The 20,429-nt window shown below is 37.5% G+C and overlaps 1 protein-coding gene across 1 annotated transcript in view; it reads left to right on the top strand.

Annotated features, from left to right (window-relative positions):
* cdh12b (cadherin 12b) overlaps window positions 1-13,189 on the top strand; it is a 140,923-nt gene extending 127,734 nt beyond the window's left edge. Inside the window, exons 10-12 of the mRNA XM_084433726.1 lie at window positions 1,244-1,361; window positions 3,238-3,489; window positions 11,901-13,189. Coding sequence (XP_084289852.1) covers window positions 1,244-1,361; window positions 3,238-3,489; window positions 11,901-12,424 — 894 coding nt within the window. The 3' untranslated portion in view covers window positions 12,425-13,189. The remainder of the gene's footprint in view (window positions 1-1,243; window positions 1,362-3,237; window positions 3,490-11,900) is intronic.
* The last annotated feature ends 7,240 nt before the right edge of the window (window positions 13,190-20,429 follow it).

Consider the following 20,429-nt stretch of genomic DNA (forward strand, 5'->3'; position numbering starts at 1 on the left):
TGGTATAAAAGACAAAGAAAAACACTTGTTCCATTAAAAATTCTCCTTTTCTTAGTTTGAATATGTATGACACTTCTGGCCAGAACTATGTTCATTGATACATTGGACAGGAAGAGCCTGGTGGGTAAGTGATGCATTAGAGCTGTGCTAATCGTCCTACCCAGCATGCACCTGTGGTGCCTGTGACAGCTCTACAGCAGGTGATGCCAGCGGGAGGGTGGGCGGTACGGATGTCTGCTGGCCACAGAAGATCGATCTGCTTGCGATGTTAGTGCACAGTGCTTCATGATCACTGGATGTGAAAGCAGACTAATTGGTTTTAGATGCAGAATGGAGAAGAAAAACCACAGGAGCAGTGTTTTAAACATTATTATTGAGCACATGTTTCCGGCTGATGCGTACATTCATCCGCTTGTGACTAGTTTTTTAATTATGCTTCATTTAATGCTGTGAGCTTAATTGCTTCATATACATAAAGCACTGTAAATTGGGTTGTTTTTCTTATAAAGTATATTATGTGGCTGTATTATATATCTCCATTAAATATGGAAAATTTGTTTTCTACACTCTCTGTCTTTTAAAACACCCCCATGGTTACAGATAATGTTTATTTATGACTATAGTTTGTCCATAAATACCTGAAGATATTAATTTCAATTTTAATAATGTATATTTAATAAAGTTTAATATAACTGCCCAAGAGTTTATTTGCCTGTGTTCACTAATAACCTTCATAAATCATTAGAAAATTCAATATTCACCATAAAACATTTAAACAGAAGTTGTATTCGCCTTTTATTCCCTATTGTGACATATATCTGAGTGAAACTGTTTCTCGAATGAGAAGCATGTAGGGCAGGGCTTGGTTTTGTCCATGTGGAATTGATTGGTTGTTGGATGATTGTGGTTTGCTGCTATTGGTGGATCTCATGTGAGTGACACTTTGCCCCACCCTCACCCTATCAGAGAAGAGATGTTGCTAAAAGAGGAAGGGGTTAATTTGATTAAAATTACGAGGGCACATGAATATTTTTTTTTTTTTTTTTTTTAGATGATGCAATCATTATACATTTTGATTTCATGGTGACTTTAAACAAGAGATAAGTTATGCAAGGATTACTTTAGTTTTAAAAATTTTGCCACATTCTGGGTGTCCAGCAGTGATCAAATATGCCATCAGAGACCGTTTATGATCAGTTCTTAAACCCTGATCAATAATCTTTCGATTAACTTTGTGTCACAGGTGGTTCAGGTCATCAGTGCAACTGACCAGGATCTCCCTCAAGCCGGACAAAGATTTTCCTTCAAATCTCCTCAAGAGGGAGTGAAGACCAAAAACTTCACCATCAGAGACTTTGGGAGTGAGTATGGCTGTTATATCCTAGTCAAGTGATCTGTTTGGAAGAAGAAAAAAGAAAAAGAAGAAAAAAATTACATATACAATTATAAATGTATATAATTTCATACACAAGTGTATGGAGGGCCACATTACTCAAAATTATATACACAATTATATATATATATCCCTTATATCCTACAAATTGCTCTTTGTGCATGCAATCCTTAGGTTAAAAAATATTTAATTCAAGAAAAGTCATGAAACTGTGTTTTATGTAATTGTTTATTATAACGCAGCTGACGTGCTATTCTTCCACTACGCTCACTATTTTTGGCCTTATGAAATACTGTCCTCGCTTTAGGCATGACTGCACACTTAAGATGTGATTTATTGGGACAAGGTGACAGTTTCCGCTGTGGGCAGTTCAGAAAAAAAGGTGAAAAGGGTCTACCTGTAACATGCAAGATTTTCTTGAAAATGCCCACCCGTCAAGAAAATGCGGTCAGCATAAAGTCACAGAGACAAGGTCAGGTGGGCTGATCAGAGTTCATAACCAGCAACTTACAGCCGCCAGGATGCTGGCGAAGTCTTTTGACAACATGTCATTTCTCTGAACATTGAAACACCAACTAAACCACACTGATTTTATAAAACACAAACAGCGACATTGATTATTGCCATTTAACCTTTATGACTGGAGCATGGGTGTTGCTACAAGGAAAAATCTCTTGTGAAAAACACAATTCTGTTTAGTTTTGTGACATAGAATCACATTTTTAAGAGAACATAGCTGCGCTATCATCACAAGAAAATAATGCTGTCTCTCTGTCTTCTGAATCTGTTGTCATATGAATCTACTAGTGCAGAGAAGTCTGATTCACCTTAATGAATCAATTTGTACAGACTGTTCATCTAAAAAAATTATTCACCGATTCACATAAGTCCCTTATAGCATAATATTTTGTTAAATTCGAATAGATTTAGTTGTCTATATTGAGTGTAAATTTACCTATTCAAGTTTAACGTTGTCAATGATAGATAACACTGCAATTGTAAAAGATGTATGCCATGTAAAACATGCCATTTAAAATGGCAGCTGTCAAGGGAAATGTTATAAATGATTATAAATATTTTTATTCTGCATTAGAAGTAGCCTTATCTCTTTTAAAAAGCACCATTTAAAACTGCATTTTGTTTACCACGTCATCAGATTAGAAGCGTGAAAATGTCCGATTCTGTAGCCATTGAGTAGCCTTCAGGAAGTTATACATCTCAGTTGACCAGCAATGTTACAGTAGGACACCAGAAGGTAGATTGTGAAAGAGCTTCTCTTACCTCCTGAAATCATTGCAGATGAATGTTCAGGCTCAAACAGTCTCCTCACAGAGATAAAGCATTTTATTTAGACGCCTGAGGGGGATTCGGCACTCGGCTGTAGTGTGATATCCCTGTTGAGACTGCATAGTACACTAAACACTGAATAGATTGTTCACTATGAAAAATCATGCAAGAGAGCTTTTTGTGATGCACAAAATCATCTTTATGGTAAATCAATAACAATCCTTTATAATGAGCATAATTCCTGCGATATCTGTTAACAAAATCACCAAACAATCAATAGCTGTGTGTTCATAAGCACATTCAGTTTGTGGTTGTCTGTGTTTGGGGGTTATTATTAAGCTTAATAAAAAGGAAAATGTGTAGGTAATCTTGGTCATTTTTGCTCCCCTTGTCGCTTTCTGAACCTAATAGAAAAAATATATTTTTTAAATGTATAATATATATATTACAAAAAAAAATCCATTATTTTTCCTTCGATAAAAATGCAAAAAAATAATATTTTGGCAAGACAATTTTTAAAATGTCTGCTGTTTTCTTTTTTCTTTTTTTTTACGTAGATAACAGTGCTGGGGTCGTGGCCCTGCGTAGTGGTTTTAAAAGGTGGTCTCAGGAGATCTACCACCTTCCAGTGGTGATTGAGGACGGCGGCCTCCAGACTTTGAGCAGTACCAGTACTCTCACCATCCGCGTCTGTGGCTGTGACACCGAGGGATCTTTATTAACATGCAGCGCTGAAGCCATTTTCCTCCCTGTCGGCCTCAGTACCGGAGCCCTGATCGCTATTCTGGTGTGCATCGTCATACTGCTGGGTAAGAAAACATCCATCCATCAGAGTGTTTGACAGAGAGAGAGAGCTGCCTGTCCATACTCCATTTACCAGATGTAATCCCAGCTCAATATGGAGTGACAATGCATACTGCAAAGCAAAAGCTGCCAGGACCTTATTTTGAAAGATAACTAAAGGAACTGTGATAGTGTCCGTCATACCACAAGCACTCTTGAATCACAATATTCCCAAATAAATAAATAAAAACAGTCATTATCAAAAAAAAAAAAATTGGAATGGAACACTAGCTTACATGTTACAAATAGTGTACAGTATATACTGTATACAGCCTACTAATAAAAAAATAAAAAAAATAGGTGAAATAGAATGCATTGCTTTCACATGACTTTACTGTGTCTGTCACATGACCTTGGTTTCATTTTCCGTTATCATTTTGAAAATCATTTTGCAATTTGAATCCAATTTGGTGCAAAGAATATTTGAGTGTTAGGATAAAAAAATGAGCCCAGAAATAGATTCTTCCAGTTTATCAGTCACCCAAATGGAAGATCATTTTGGCAGATGGAGTACTCTAGGACTAGGTCATACAGAAAATCTGCATACTGTGCACTGTATACATACTACTCTATATACTGAGTAATGTAATATTCCAAACAGCATTATTTTTACAATATCATTTTGTTATGAGAGTGGTTTTAAAATTACACACTTACCTTGAACTTAGCCATGAAGCACATTCACAAATGATTTTATTTCTGTAATATGAAATATCTCAAAGTGAAAGCATTTGATAAAGAAAAATACTGATTGGATCATGAAAAGTGCAAGAATGAGGCAGTTGGAGGGGAGATTTGAGAAATTATTACATCAGTCAAAAAAAAGGAAAGTGATTATGATGTGAAGTTGTTGTTTGGTACGTCTTTGTTTGAAATAACATTAATCAATCATGCACTTTAAAAAGTATATTTTTCATTTTGATTTCATGAAGACTTCTTTCAGCTGGCTTTAGGCGCTTCTTGGGACTCCCTTTTTTTCTTGTCTTCGCCCATCAATGTCATAGTGAAAGCCCTAAATCTCTGAGTGTCATTAACATCAGATCGCATGCAGGCTGAATTACTCTCCATGTTAACTTAACCCCTGAGGTCAAGACGGGGGAAATCTCAGGAGTTATAAACCCACTTCATTTGCATACGGGATGTGCGGGGTGTTGGGGTGGAGGGGTGAGGAATGAAGTGGAGACTTTTATGGCCTCGTTTCCATGGTAATTTGTGTGGGCTGGCTGGTCATTAAGTAAGAGCGTGCTCAACAAAATGAGGTTAGCACTCGGCTGTCCTCGATTGAACCTCAGACACAGATCTCACTGTAGCCTTTCTGTCGGAAAATGATGTGTATGTCCACCGGACTGACACTTAAGCCTATACTTCAGAAAAATGACAACACACAGACTATCCGAGAGCTGGGCCGGAACGTGGACAGTCTGCATGATATAAGTTTTGTCATCAGCATAGACTGCAAGGTCAGGATTGAACTTCCAGCTGTGTGCAAAATGCAGTGGAACGTGGGAAATGAAGTAGAACTGAGGTCATCTATATTCAGATAGATAGATAGATAGATAGATAGATAGATAGATAGATAGATAGATAGATAGATAGATAGATAGATAGATAGATAGAAAAATAGATATATTTTTCACTATTATTTACAACAGGATCTGCATTTCCATGAGTAAAAAAAAGTTTTCAAAAGTTAATGAATTTGCGATAGCTGAATGTAAAATTTTTGACAAGCCAAACATGTCTGTCTCTTGAGTAACATCATTTATTTATGCCACGCAATAAACTTCATTCCGTAAAATAAGCAGAATGAATAACACAAAAAGCATTTCGAAACGTCTCCAGCACGTTTTATAATTACCCAGAAAGAAAACATAGTGCACTTACGCATGTTATCACGTCTGTCAAAAACTTAATCTGGCTATTGGTTTGAATATTAGAACTAAAAGCGTCGACACAACACACTCATGGGCATCAATCACTTCACTGAATACTTGCCGGCTAAGAAATAAATAATTATTACTTTACGATCCATCATTTAAATATCAATACATCGATGTCTGTCAAAAAATAACGTGCACAAAACACAGTGGTATTTCCGAGAAGCAGTGGTCCAGCGAGCGCACGCTCTTCATGTTGATGAGCTCTAACGTTTTGATTAGATGTCACTATTTTCATTCCCATTCTCCTCTCTGCTATTTCAGCATTCATGCTTTTAACTCCTGTCTCCATCAAATTTGAACTCATTTCCTTTCTTTATCCCTCCACAATACACCTACAAAGGACACAAGGCTTTGCTTGTTTTTTTTTTTTCCAAAGTAGAGCAAATTAAGTTGAATCACAAAAGAAGAGACCTGACGATTACAATTTAGGCCTTCCTGGATTAGCCATTATGGTTGAAAGAAAACGGTAATGCATTGTATTAACAGAAGGCGACATTTTCGAAGAAAAAGTTGATTAGTTATTTTTGACATTGACCATATTAATGTCAACATGACATCAAAATATTCTTAATGCAAATCTTATTGCTTGTATTACAAATAAGAGGAAAATGGTTGTTTTGTAATAACTCGCTCCACAAATTGATTTCCTTTTCAGCAGACATCACAAATCTCTCTTTAAAGGGATAACAAACCCAAAAATGAAAAATCATTTACTTGAAGAATGTTGGTATCCACTTTTGGTTTCCATTGATTTTCGTTGTGATTTTTAATCATACAATAGAGGTCAAATAGGAACCGATCCATTTGGTTACCAACATTTTTCAAAATATGTTATTTTGTGTTCCACAGGAAATAAAGAAATGCATACAAGTCTTATACACCATTTCCAGTTGTAGAATGACCTTCAGTCATCATTTCATTAAGCTGATCTTTACACCACTTAGAAAAAAACAGTCAATCCATCTTTTACCATTACGTGACAGCTTGTATTTAAGAGACTGCTGCAGAGCTCTAAAGACTGACCTGTCTCACAGATACTGGCAAGCACCTCTCAGCATCACTGCGTCCTTGCTAAAGGTGCCAGCCAGGATCACAGACAGCGCAGAAAGAGAACACATTGTCGAGCTGGAGATAAGCCATTATCGGTGCTTCATTTGTCAGACTGACCCATTTCCCACTCCACGGATGCAGTCATGGCAGACCGAGCAAGAGATCAGCGTACCGAGGACGAGGGCTTATCATTCTCCAACCTATCTCCTGCATATGCCAGTCAAATCACAAACATTGACTCAGAAAATAGGCTACATGTCTGACAATGGTTGAGAAGTACAATGCAAATATCTGTCACTTGGGGGCGCTGTCATCTCACAGACACTGATCTAGACTGTTAGATTATATATAAACAACCTTGTTATTTGTTTTATAGCAATTTCCTCTAATTTGCTGCATACTAATAAACACAGTACAGGTGTTAACTTATGTTCTTAGAAACCTCCTGAACATATATGAAATACTCCAGATCTCCATTACAGCACAGTGTGAGACACAGCATGTCGTGATCATGGCTCTGTTCTATCTATCTATCTATCTATCTATCTATCTATCTATCTATCTATCTATCTATCTATCTATCTATCTATCTATCTATCTATCTATCTATCTATCTATCCATCCATCCATCCATGATCATCATTTTGTTCTGTCTATCTAGTTGAGGATCGTCTGTGGCCAGTCAATATAAAATGAATAATAAAGCGAGAGGAATTGGGTTCTGAAATAGTCACACATGATAAGTGAGAGAGTCCATCAGATGGAGGGCACACATTACTGCTGCAGCTTTCATTCCGTCTTTAAATGATGACTGCAGTCAGGAGCTGTTTGCCAATCATGGAAAACTCTGACAAATGAGGGGGTTGTCGCCTTGATTAAATGAGTGAGTGTTTCCACTGGGCCCTGCCTGCCTCACTCCCTGATTGTACAGACAGCAAAGCGAGAACGATTTGAGTCACCCGTATAAATGGGAGAAATCACAACACTCAATATGGTGGCTATAGGAACAGAAGACTCGCCTTCTAATTATTACGAGCTAAAAAAAAAATTTCCCCCTTGTTACGTACATATTGGCTTGACCTAGCCTGAAAACAAAATATGCATGAGCTAAATCACTCAAATGTATGATTTCATTATTTTCAGATTTTATTTACTGATTCGTGCATATTTTTCTAAAGATGCAGACACATTTCCCGCTGTTCGTCAATTTAACACAAAATCAAGTAGGAATCCATGTGATTGGGAATTTGACCCAAGGTCGTAAGACTCCCCCTTGCAGATTTGGGGCCCTATTTTAATGATCTAAGCGTGTGGTCGAAAGCGCACGGCGTCTGAACCACTTTTGCTAATTATATTTTTCTCTTAATGAGTAATGGGTGTGTTTAGGGTGTAACGAGCAATAAACCAATCAGAGTGTAATTTCCCATTCAGTTGCGCTCGCGCCATGGCAGATTGCTATTTACATGGTGGAATTTGCAAGCGGTGTGTGTGTGTAATAAGCAGAGTGTACGAGCGTTGTGGACCCACCTATAGGCGCATATTACTAATGTGCCCTTTAAAGCTGCATTCCGTAACGTTTTTGGGTTAAAAATTATCCAAAATACATTTGAGCAAGTACATGACCAGCCAGTGTTCAAAACTATCTGCTTGCCTGCTAGCTCGATTCAAAACCGTAAGCTTGTAATAATGTTTTTAATTCCAGTGGTACTGGTGGATTTCCGCAGGAAATTCAAGCATGTCTTTGCGTCTTTCACCCGTTGTAAAATGCAAAAGACTTCGAACTTTGGAGTGGCTACGGAAAAAAAAGAGACTGCAACCGGGTCCATACGAAAACAAGGATAAATATTGGGGCATCAAATGTAGTCACGCAATGCTGATGGTGTTAAATTTAACAATTTGAGAGCAAAGTATAATTTGCACGGTTTGACGTGAAATGATAAGTGATCGTTAGATTTAATCAGCGCGATTTACTGCAATGCTTTTTTTCCCTTAGTTGGTCAGAACAAGAGTGAATGTTACTTACTTGTTCAGATTACATTTTCCGGTGAAAATTCTTATGTTGGTCATACTTCCAAAAAGTAGAATCTGTGATTGCGAATGACAGTATCCACACCGGCGCAGCGACTGACAGCCGCACATTCTCCTCGAAATTCATCCGTGCTGTGCCGTGCCGAGGCACAACCCACGTAAAGTTGATAATTCGGCAAATAACTGAAATTTCAGATTTCGAACAAAGATGGCAACAAAGAGGAAACACTACAGACTGCAGCTTTAAATAAATAAATAAAATGAAAAAAAAAATATATATATATATATACTGCGCCTCTATTTCAGTTGCCACGCGCAAAATAGCAACGCGCCAACAATGCGCCAGAACACACCTCGTTTTCAGACCAGCACACCCATGGGCGAACAAATGGGCACAAATGCATTTGCTATTTAAGGCGAGACTCAACAGGTGAATAGGGAAACATTTAAAAATAATAGATATCAACATGAAACTTCCTCAGTTGATTACTTACACAAGTATATAAAAAAAATGTATTACAAGTTTTTGAAATTTGTATGTTTAATTATGAAAATTAGGCATTATCTCATTAAATATGCACGGTTTTGCATATATTTTCGGTAGATAGATCTGAACATATGATAAAGTCAGGTGCAAAATTCTTTTTTTTCATTTTGTTTACACACAAGATGACAAAAATTCCTCTGAAAATATCTTCAGAATACTGCTAAGTGTATAACTGGAAAGTTTGGTGTACATAGGTGCTACATAGGCTGAGATGTTTGTACTGGAGAATGACAAAAAACATATACTTTGAGAAAATGGCATTTAAAGATTTAAATAGCTCTAAATGAAATTTCGTCATTAGCTTTAAATCCCCCTTTGGACATTCACGATTGGTTACTGATAGAAAGGAAATGCCCATATTTGGGTTACATAGCCTTTTGCAGGAGACTCAGAGCTTTACAAAGATACCGGTCATGGCAGACTTCAGTAAACAGACGGAACTCGGCATGTCCCGTTGGGGACTTCTTGGTAAATTTGGGAGAAACTTACTGCCGCAAGTAAACAAAATGTAATAAAATAAACATCTTAATGTATATTTATAACGTTTTCTTTATAGCAGCTTGAAAGAAGCTAGTAAACTAGCCCAAAATCTCAAAACCGACCACTGCATGAAAAATCTGTTTTTGTCTGCCGTGTCTTGCCTTAAACAATGTGGCGCGGGATGTGAAAATGATAACTGCTTCAGGCTAAAACTAGCAAAAAAACACTCGCGCGCATGCCTAGCACTGGATTGCACCAGGTGTATGATAGGGTCCTTGGTCATGTTGGTCATGTGGATTCACTGCACTGACGTACAGAAAGCCGCTTGGTTTGAAAGTGAGTTCAGAGTGAACTGTGCTCTGTATACCACTATACACTATGGACAATAGTCAATGTACCTTTTTTGCCCACGAAACATTTTGCCGAAATGTTGCTAATATGACCGCACCTTAAGTCATGTCATATATATTGTGAGATGCTTATTCAATAAATTATATATATATATTTTTTTTTTTCATTATTCAAATTCAGAAAAATAAAATGAAATAAAATCAGCACAGCAACTCCTTCTGGGAGGTATTTTAGACAGACACTAGAGACTGCGGTCTTTGTTAGTGTGCCTGCCTCCCATGCCAGTTTGCGTCCCGCATTGGAGCGGGGCGAGTAGGATCAGAGGGGTTACATTGGTGCCGTGGCCTGGATAGGAGTGATGTTTGGGGGGGGGTGTGAGTGTAACGGAGGCTAGTTCAGGTAAACCTCACTCACCTGATCTCAAGAGGCGCGCTAGCGACTGATGTTAGAGACTGTGGTCTTTAGTGTCCTTGTTAGCACTCCTGCCTTCCATACTGGAGACACCATTTGAGTCCCGCTCATTGCTGGGCGAGTAGGACTGTAGGGGTTACAAACAGGGGTTACAAAGTGAGTGTGTACATACAGTGCAATGCATAAGTGAATACACCCATGCTAAAGTTGACTAAAAAGAGGAATAAAAAATCATATTTTGGAAATTGAACTTAATGCCTTAATTTAAAAAATTTGGAAAAATCCAACCTTTGAGGACACCAATTTTCTTTGTGAATGAATAATGTATCGTAAATAAATAAATGTTCTTCCTTGAAAAAAATCTCTAGGTATGGTGAAGGCTATGTGATGATGTGGGGCTATTTTAATTCCAAAGGCCAAGGGAACTTTATCAGGATGCATAGTATCCTAAAAAAAAAAAAAAAAAAAAAAAAAAAACTTAAAAATAAAAATCTGCCTGCCTCTATGGGAATTTAACATAGGGGTGTACTCACTTATGCACCATGTATTTTAAGGAAGAACATTTATTTATTTACGATACATTATTCAGGTTGGATTTTTCCTAATTTTTTAAATTAAGGCATTAAGTTCAATTTCCAAAATATGATTTTTTATTCCTCTTTTTAGTCAACTTTAGCATGGGTGTATTCACTTATGCATTGCACTGTATATACAGTATATAGACACACTCACTGGCCTCTTTATAAGGTAACCGTTTAACTGCTCATTAATGCAACTATCTAATCAGCCAATCACATGTGCCATGGTTGTTGGTGCCAGAAGGGCTGGTCTCAAGTAGCTGGTCTTGAGAATTTCAGAAACTGCTGATCTACTGGGATTTTCACACACAACCATCTCTAGGGTTTACAGAGAATGGCCCTTAAAAGAGAAAATCCAGCAAACTGCAGTTCTGTGGACGAAAATGCCTTGTTGATGCCAGAGGTCAGAGGAGAAGGGCAGACAAATCTGGAGCAACTGCATGATGCACCTTGTTGAATATTTGCCAAAAATAAAATAAAATATACGAAATAGCTCCCAGAAGGAGTTGCTGAAATCCTGTTGACATATTTCCTATTTTGATTCCAGGAAGGAAAAACTTTTTTTTAAATGTATAAAAACTGTATGTAATTATACACTATGTTTATCTGTATAAAAAAAAAAAAAAAAAAAAAAATGAACAAGTATAAAATTGTATCTGTATCATTTTTTATATATATATTCATTTAAGTATAAAAACAGTATAAGATAAAAAAGATAGTTTTATGCAGTATAGATAGTTGACCTTTTGACAGTCAAATTGTATTGTATTGTATTTTTTATATTTTATATTTATGTAAAAAAAAAGTCTGTATATATATATATATAAAGATTACTTAATTCACTATTACTAGTTACCTCAAACCTGACAGTCAGAGACTAAAAGCCATACAATTTCGATTTCAGGGGAGCTTTAGAGACCTTGTTGTATCACACTCTGAAAGCCTCCTGGTGATGTATTTTCATTTGCGTTCTGCTTGTGTGTTTCCTGCAGTGATCGTGGTACTCTACGTGGGGGTTCGGCGGCAGAAGAAGAAAGAGACTCTCATGACATCCAAAGAGGACATCCGTGACAACGTCATCCATTACGACGATGAAGGAGGAGGCGAGGAGGACACGCACGCCTTCGACATGGGCACCCTCCGCAACCCCAAAGTCATCAAGGAAAATCTGTTTCGCCGAGACGTTAAGCCAGAGTTGGGTTTGTGTCCACAGCGGCCAATAGCCTCTCAGAACAGCGCTGACATCAGCAACTTCATCAGTCAGCGGCTGCAAGAGCACGACGGTGACACTTCCGCCCCGCCATACGACTCGCTGGCCACATACGCCTACGAGGGCGAGGGCTCTGTGGCCGAGAGTTTAAGCTCTATAGAGTCTGTAAAGGGTGAAACAGAGGAGGACTACGATTACCTCAACGAGTGGGGGCCTCGCTTCAAAACCCTAGCAGGGATATTCGGAGAACGATCAGAGAGCCAATCAGACGTAACATCCAGCACCGCCACTGAAAACAAACACTGATAGTTTTTTTTTTTTTTTTTTTTTGCTTTGAAACAAACGTAGATGTGTGTTTAACTCTGACTTTTCTTTTTACAAGATTTCATTGTATTATTTTGTATATTGAACTTTTTAGTTTGCCTTGATTTCGCACTCAAAACAAGAGAGGATAAAGGAAGCCAGAATAAAATGCAGCCGTCGGGTTATCTGTAAATGAATTTTGGAAGTTTTTTGGTCGTATTTAATCAGCTTTGATTTTCTCACAAAAAAAAAAAAAAGAAAGAAAGAAAAAAAAGAAAAAAAACACATAGAAATGCAAAGTTTTTCTGACATCCTTAAAAAGTGCCTCAATGGAGTTGGTATGTTATTGTTCTTTTTACGGTTTAGCTTTGTTTTGTCACCCTTCTTAAGGATGAGTGGCGTCCCTAACCGAAGCTTCGTTGGAGGGAGTTTTGAGGAGGAATTGTCTACACGGGCCTCGTTTGGCCAAAGATGTTTGTTGAATGTTATTTATGATTCTATTTATTTATTTGTGAGGCTGTTGAGACGGGTTGTAACGTTTTGTTATGTATTTATCTATTTATCATGATTTCAAATCGAATATGAATTTCTTATTTTTTTGAAGACACAAGGATTTTCATAATTATTTTCTCCTCACGAGGACATGGACGTTGTAGTCCCAAGAGGAACTTGTATAGACTTGTACTTGTTGTAAAAAAACTACTTTAGGGCTAAACATGAGCTATTACAGTTGAGTCCTGTAATAAACACGGTTTTCTTAAATAAACACCACTTAAAAAAAAAAAAAAATTAAATTAAATTGCTTAAACCTGTTCTGGGTTTGTGTAGAATCCAAAGATCCAAAAGACAACAACTTGTCCCCAATTCCTGAATTTCCAAATCCCAAACTATAGGTCTGATTGTGCTTGAGATATGGTGATATAACAGACAGAGCCGAGAGAGACTGCTGAAAATGAGATGGGTTATCAAATATACTCTTTGATCTTATCATGGTGTCCGCTGAGTCGGAAGGAGATTTCTTGAATCACACACTGCCAATCAATGAAAGAAGGCTGCATACAAAGCACACACACACACACATACCACATCACTGTTAGCATATCAGTCTCTGTGCAATAAAACCATGATGAGTCCATAGATATAATTAAGTATAGAAACGTTATCAGATGAACAAGCAATCAATCAATCTACAAATAATTGTCTTTCACAGAAATAGTAGACAAGAGATGGATTTACCATAGCAAACAGATATTTTGATTATTCATCCACTGGGATATTAATTTATTTGGTAGTAGAGCTAATTAAAATTTGCTCATAATGTATTACTAGTAATGTATTACTAGTATTCTATATTAGTTATTCATATGTCATGAACTCAGACTGCTGTGAAACCAAACCAAACATCATCATGCAGGCATGTCAACCTCTGTACCTGTTGCATTTGTATTACTTTGTTTGTCTTGGGGCATGATCTAGGCTAGGGCACTCTATGAATATGCAAATGCACCTGTCGTTACTAATTTGCTTAATGACTGTCTCCATGGGAAAGTCGGACAGTGATAAAATCTGCTGATCTTTGCAGTGAGCTCTGGAGCTCATTAAACAGCAGGAATCCACAATTGCTGGAAACACTTAGGATATTGTGGGCACTGGGCAGATAATGTACAGTAAGTTTATGCACAAAGAAAGACAGGATTTTTCAAATTTACAATTGAATCATTTAGCAGACACTTTTATCCAATGATTTATAAATGAGGAAAAGCACCATGAATGCATGTATCATACAGAAGTTAACAGATTTATTGCACATCTAATGATAGGAAACAAGTGAGTTTCAGAGATAGAAGAGTGAATATCTGATACAGTGCTTATTTCTTGTTAGAGATACAAATTTCACTTTAAAAATAGTATATTATTAATATTAATATTATTATTTTTACATGATTTATATATATATATATATATATATATATATATATATATATATATATATGCAGTCATGTGATAAGGAAATTGAATTATATGGTTTATATATCAGGACATAATAAAAAAAAATCATCTGGTCCTTGGCAGGTCTTAAAATGAGGTAAATGCAACCTCAGGTGAACAATAACACATGACATATTACACAGTGTCATGGTTTATTTAACAAAAATAAAGACAAAATGGAGAAGCCATGTGTGACAAATTAAGTACGCCCTATACTTCTTCCATAGGAATTTAGAGGGTAAGATACAGTCGGGATGCTAATCAAATGCCCTTGATTAATTGATCATTAGCAAGTGAGACCAACTCTATAAAAGACGTTTTGGCAGTTTTATGGTCTAGAGCAGGGGTTCCCAAACTTTTCCATGACAAGGCCCCCCAAATACTACTAGGTTCTGGCCTTTTTGCAGGATGTGTTATTGAACCCATCGACAATACAGGCAAATGTAGAAATAAATAAATAAAACATCTAGATTATGTGATGGTGTTTGATACCAGCCAATCAGAAAGATTATAGAGATGCACCGATTACAATTTTCTATTTTTCTAACATTCCGATTTGTCATTGAGTTTGACCTGCCAATACAGATTTTAGCTGATTCCGATAAAAAAAATTCTAACCGCTTTACAGCACACACAAATATTTTTTATATATATATTATTATTTTATTTTTATTTTTATATAAAATACCACTTTTACCCCAACTGATTAATAAAAACAAGTTTAAATGGGTAAATTTTCTAAAAATATTTTTGAGTCTTCAATTTCTTCAGTCTTCAATTTCTTTTCTGAAATAGCCTACTCCAGTTCTTGTTAAAACACACTATACATGCAAATTATGTGCATTTTAGGTACTTTTTGTGTGAAATCATATTTATTTTGTCCATCAAAAGTGTGCTTTCACTTTAATTGAGCGTGAGCAGCACAGCAAAAAATAGACTCAGCTTCAATGCTCACGCAACGCTCCTGCTTGACGCTCACCCCTCATTTACACCGCACATGTCTGCGGCGCATTACAGCTGCGACACGGCTACCGGAGCTGATCGCGCCCATTCTAGTCAATGCTTGTGTTTACACCGGCCGCGACGCGGCGCGTTTCAGAAGCTTCCCAGAAGCCACTCTCCGCGCCGCTTCGCTAAATATAGGCGCCTAGTCTATTTTTGACGGACGCACGTCCAAGTCGCACCAGAAATACAAAATAAAAGTAAAAAAAACAGTGTCAAATTCAAAATAAACACCCTGTGCAAATTCCCAAACGTATTACACACCAATATCCTTGGTAGAAACCATAGACTGTATGGTAGAAACCCAAAAATCAAGAAAAACCACGTCGGACAGGCAAATCACGTGGTCTCGCGCATCCAGTCGCTCCACTTCTGAAATGTTCACAATGTTTTCACGTGTGAAATTTCACAGACATGAATGTAAACAGAGGCTAAAATCAGCCCACATACAGTATGATAAAGGAAAAAGGGGGATACACGTGCCTAATGAAGAAATAAAAAATATGACACGATAAAAGTCCAAACACTAGTCCTAACAACGTTAGAAAAACAGAACCCTATGATTCAGATCGACAATCTACTACATATGTCTTTCCATTTGCGTCATTAGATGGGCTGAACTTTGAAGAAAAGGGAGGGGCTGATTATAATATTATACAAAACGTCGCTTTTAACGCCATCTTTGTCAGACAGAAGCGCCGCAAATTACGGCGCATTATGGATGGCCTGAAGCGTCAGAAACGGCGTTGTTGACTGGATAAAAAAAACGGCGATAATGACGGCGATTTTGCTTTGCAAACGCCGTAATTTGCGGCGTTTGTACCACAGAACGCCGTACTTTGCGGCGTCTTTTTGCCTTAAACGCCGTAAACACCGGCGTTTTGAGAATGAAAGGCGTTTCGTTAGTGGCGAAATTTGACCCTTTTGGCGTTCCATATGAATGCAGTCATTGAACATGCATGCCGAAAAAAATTCGCGCTGCTCACGCGCCGCTCGCGCTTGCGTTCTGAAACGGCCATAATTCCGTGTGCACCTGTGATCCTGATGTTGCACGATGTTAATCATGCGGCGCCCGAGTGCATTTGACCAAAATCGGCATATGTCAGACTGAAAATCACGTGAAAATCGGCCAATTCCGGTCACCAGCCGATCAATCAGTTCATCTCTAAAAGATTAGCATGGAAAGTATAATGTTCAAATAGGCTATGCAACAAATTATTGTAATGTTATTTCATAACAATACTCATATTTACAAATATTTTTATGTTTTTTTTTTCTTTTTTTTTCCTGCTATTTTGTTTCCATCTTGCTGCGCCCCCCTGGCGGCCCCCACTTTGAAAACCCCGGGTCTAGAGCATTCAGGTGTGTGTTAACACAATGCCAAGGAGGAAGCAATGATCTTAAGCAATTGTTTCTGCCCATAAATCTGGGAAGGGTTACAAGACCATTTCCAAACAAGAGCATGCTGGGAACTACAGATCCACTGCCCAGGGCTGCATTTCCCAAAAGCATCATAATCCTAAGTAGATTGTGACCATTGGTGGCGATGGCTCTACGGTCTTAATATTTAATGTTCAGTAATGTTTCAGAGGAGGTAATGATTCAGAGGAGTTTCTGTTACTGATTTGTTTGCGGTTACCATTGTGCTGAAGAGTAGTGCTTGTGCTCAGGCTGTGAGATGCTTCATTATATATATTGTGCATAATGATAAACGATACTGTTGACCCAACTCAACTGATTCAATTTGAATAAGCTAATTTAAGTTGTATGTAAAAATGTCTTCAATTTCATTTTTTTTGAGTAAATTTACATCTAGGTGGAAAAAGGCTAGAATGCATAAAACGACAAAGATGATATCAAACTTTTTAAGTCATTTTACCTTGCTGGAGGTTACATCAACTGATAATTATGCTTCAAACAGTTGGTTGAATTCAGTTATAATCAGTAGTCTTAAATCATTTCTTTCATTTCAACAAAACCAGTTATTGAAGATGTTACCACATGAAGTACATTTTCTAAGTTGAACCGACAAAACAAGGCAAAATATTAAGGTCTGATTAGATAAGCAAACAATCAGTTCTTGTACTCAACATTTTGGATGCAGAATGCAAAGGGCAGGAATTAAGATCTCAGCGACTTTGACAAGGACCAATGGACCCGAGTTTGATGCTCTGAGCAATGTTCTGCTGGGAAACCCATAGGTTCGGCCATAAACATTGTTGCAGGAACATCCCCTCATGACAATGGCGTTCCCAGGTGGAAGTGGCCTCTTCCAGCAGGAAAATGCACCCTGCCACACTGCACACATTGTTCAGGAATGGTTTGAGGAACACGATGAAGAGTTCAAGGTGTTGCCCTGGCCTCCAGGTTTAGCAATCAGGAAAGTGACAAAGTAATTGTAACTAACAATAAATCGAGTTCATTAACCATTATGCAAACAACAGCAGATGCTGAATGTGCATATTTTATGTGTCTGTATTTCAAAGTAGCAAAACCAGGGCCTTCAATATACAATGCATCAGTATTGTCAATTACTTCACAGACGCTGACATTGTAAGAAGGAATATCACTTGAAAGCTGTCTGCATATTTATTGTCTCTCTGGAACCATTCTTTCAGGGAAGAAGAATCACATTCTCTACAGCTCTGTTGTGAAGGTCAGCACACATACCTTCCCCTGTTTTGTTATTGTTTTCACTCTTTGCCAGACACTTTATGCCATCCTGTCTTGTGGCATGACACTCAGACTCAATCTAATTTAAGTCCTCTGGTATCTGGGTTGTACAGGGGACGGGGGACGGGGGACGGGGGTGACGGGGGGTTTTATAGTGTGTGAATGTGTGCATGAATGTTAAGGTAAATTTGAATTTCATCCCATATAAGGTAAATTACGTTCAAATCTCCTGTCCTTGTGATGTTAAAGTCACACTCTGAAAATACTTAATCATGTTATCCAATCGGTCACTCTCTCCTTTTTCTTTTCCTTGTTCTTCATGCTTCATATCCAGAATCTACTTTGAACAAGCTTCAATTCACATGCCACAATTGAAAGTTTCTAAATTATTTGTAAGGACAAACTGGTCTCAAGTATAGCTTTGATATTACCCAACATTGTTAAAAATAAAATAAAATAAACAATGTTTAAATACTGTAGTTTCTGAAGTTCTTTAACAATTTCATCATGATGCAGCTTTTATTACAATTTATTTTAAAGGGGTAGTTCACCCAAAAATTAAAATCCCTCCATGAAATACTCGCCCTCAAGCCATCCTAGGTGTATATGACTTTCTTCTTTCAGACTAATACAATCGGAGTTATATTTTTAAAAAAAGAAGCTCTTCCAAGCTTTATAATGGCATTGAATGGTAAATTGGATTTTGAAGCCCAAAAAAGCACTTTTGTCCATCATAAAAGTGTTCCATGCACGGCTCCATGGGGTTAATATAGGCCTTCTGAAGCGAAGTGATGCGCTTGTGTAAGAAAAATATCCATATTTAGAACTTTACAAACTAAAATAACTAGCTTCCAGCAGACGGACATACTCATCGATTTACAGCGAGAGTAACCCTTGACCTGACGCATTGACGAACGTGGAAGCGCTGAGGATAGAGCAAAACAAAACACCAGTCATGAATTAGAAGTCTAAAACGAGAATCTTTAAAGAGAAATGTCGGAGGAGCTTGAGGGAGCGAGGGTCTGTCCATATAAACTTCACTTGTCCACTTCACGAAGTGGAACGCACTTCAAAATGGCGGCAGGGATTCCCCCAAGGGGAGGTGAAGTTCGCAAGTGCGTGTCTAAAAGTGGACTGGAACGTAGCCATCACTCCAATTTGCCTTCTTCCCAGCATGCATTGTGGTATGAATAATTATTATGATTGTTTTATTTGCTTGTTAGCCGGTTTTATTTTCATTGTTGATTCTGTCCCATTTAGGAACTTGTCTTCTGACGTCATATTTGTTCTTCTTAAAATTATTTCGTTGTGCTTAGCTCTCCATGAAATGTAAACTTCTTAGAGAAAACAAGATGAGATACTTTATAAACAATTTAAAACCATGTGAATAAAAGGAACACTTTGCACAGAACTCTTCAGCTGATTATGAAATCAAGTAATTGCTGAAGTGCTGCAATAATGGCAAATTTAAGTTCAATCAATCAATAAATATTTATTTAAAATAAGTAAATTAATTGAACATAAAAAGTCATGCAACTATTACCTTTTGCATGCATTCTGTTTTATATATGCAGTGAACTTCACAATAACTTTATCATTATAAACAATCTTATCTTTTTTTGCAGCCATCAAGCTCCAAATAAAAAGAGAAAATGACTGTAGCTAAGGTATCAGGGGCCCCGGTGCGGGTGGTTGGACCCCTCGCGTGAAATCAGCTATTGAATAAGCCTATTGTAAAATAATTGTCATATACACATTTACTATGATATAGATTTTGGTCATGCTTCTCATCCTACCTCTCTCAACTACTTAGTCATGATAATGGAAGGTGAAACACCATCATATGTCAGTGTGTTTCATACTGCATGGCTGCGACAGAAGCAGGTCAATGTCTAAACATAAATTTTTATCTTGGAGTGTCAGGTAACACATCTATTACCATTAATATATGTGGCAGAGAGCGTTACCCTGCAGAAAAGGTCATAACCTTGTCATGTCCCAGCTCGATAACACGCTTCTTGCTCAGGGAACACAGGCGCCCTGTGACCAGTCAAGGAAAATATATTAGTTTTATTACAGGATCACATACTTGCAGAATAGACAATGATCCGAGCAGCTGTCCAAAGGATTTTATTCACGACTTTCCTATTTCCCTTTTAATACTGTAAATTCAACACCTGTCAGTTACACTTCCAGCCAGCAAATGTCCCTCTGACATTGTAGTTAGTTTCAGTGACACAAGGGAAATATCCGAGTCAATGACTCACTTTTCTGAGACATTTTTACAATAACTTTTAACTAACCAGTGTCATTTTAAACAATTTATAACAAATCCTTTGTCTGG

The sequence above is a fragment of the Rutilus rutilus genome (assembly GCF_951802725.1).
Source record: "Rutilus rutilus genome assembly, chromosome: 16".
Taxonomy (NCBI): Eukaryota; Metazoa; Chordata; class Actinopteri; order Cypriniformes; family Leuciscidae; genus Rutilus; species Rutilus rutilus.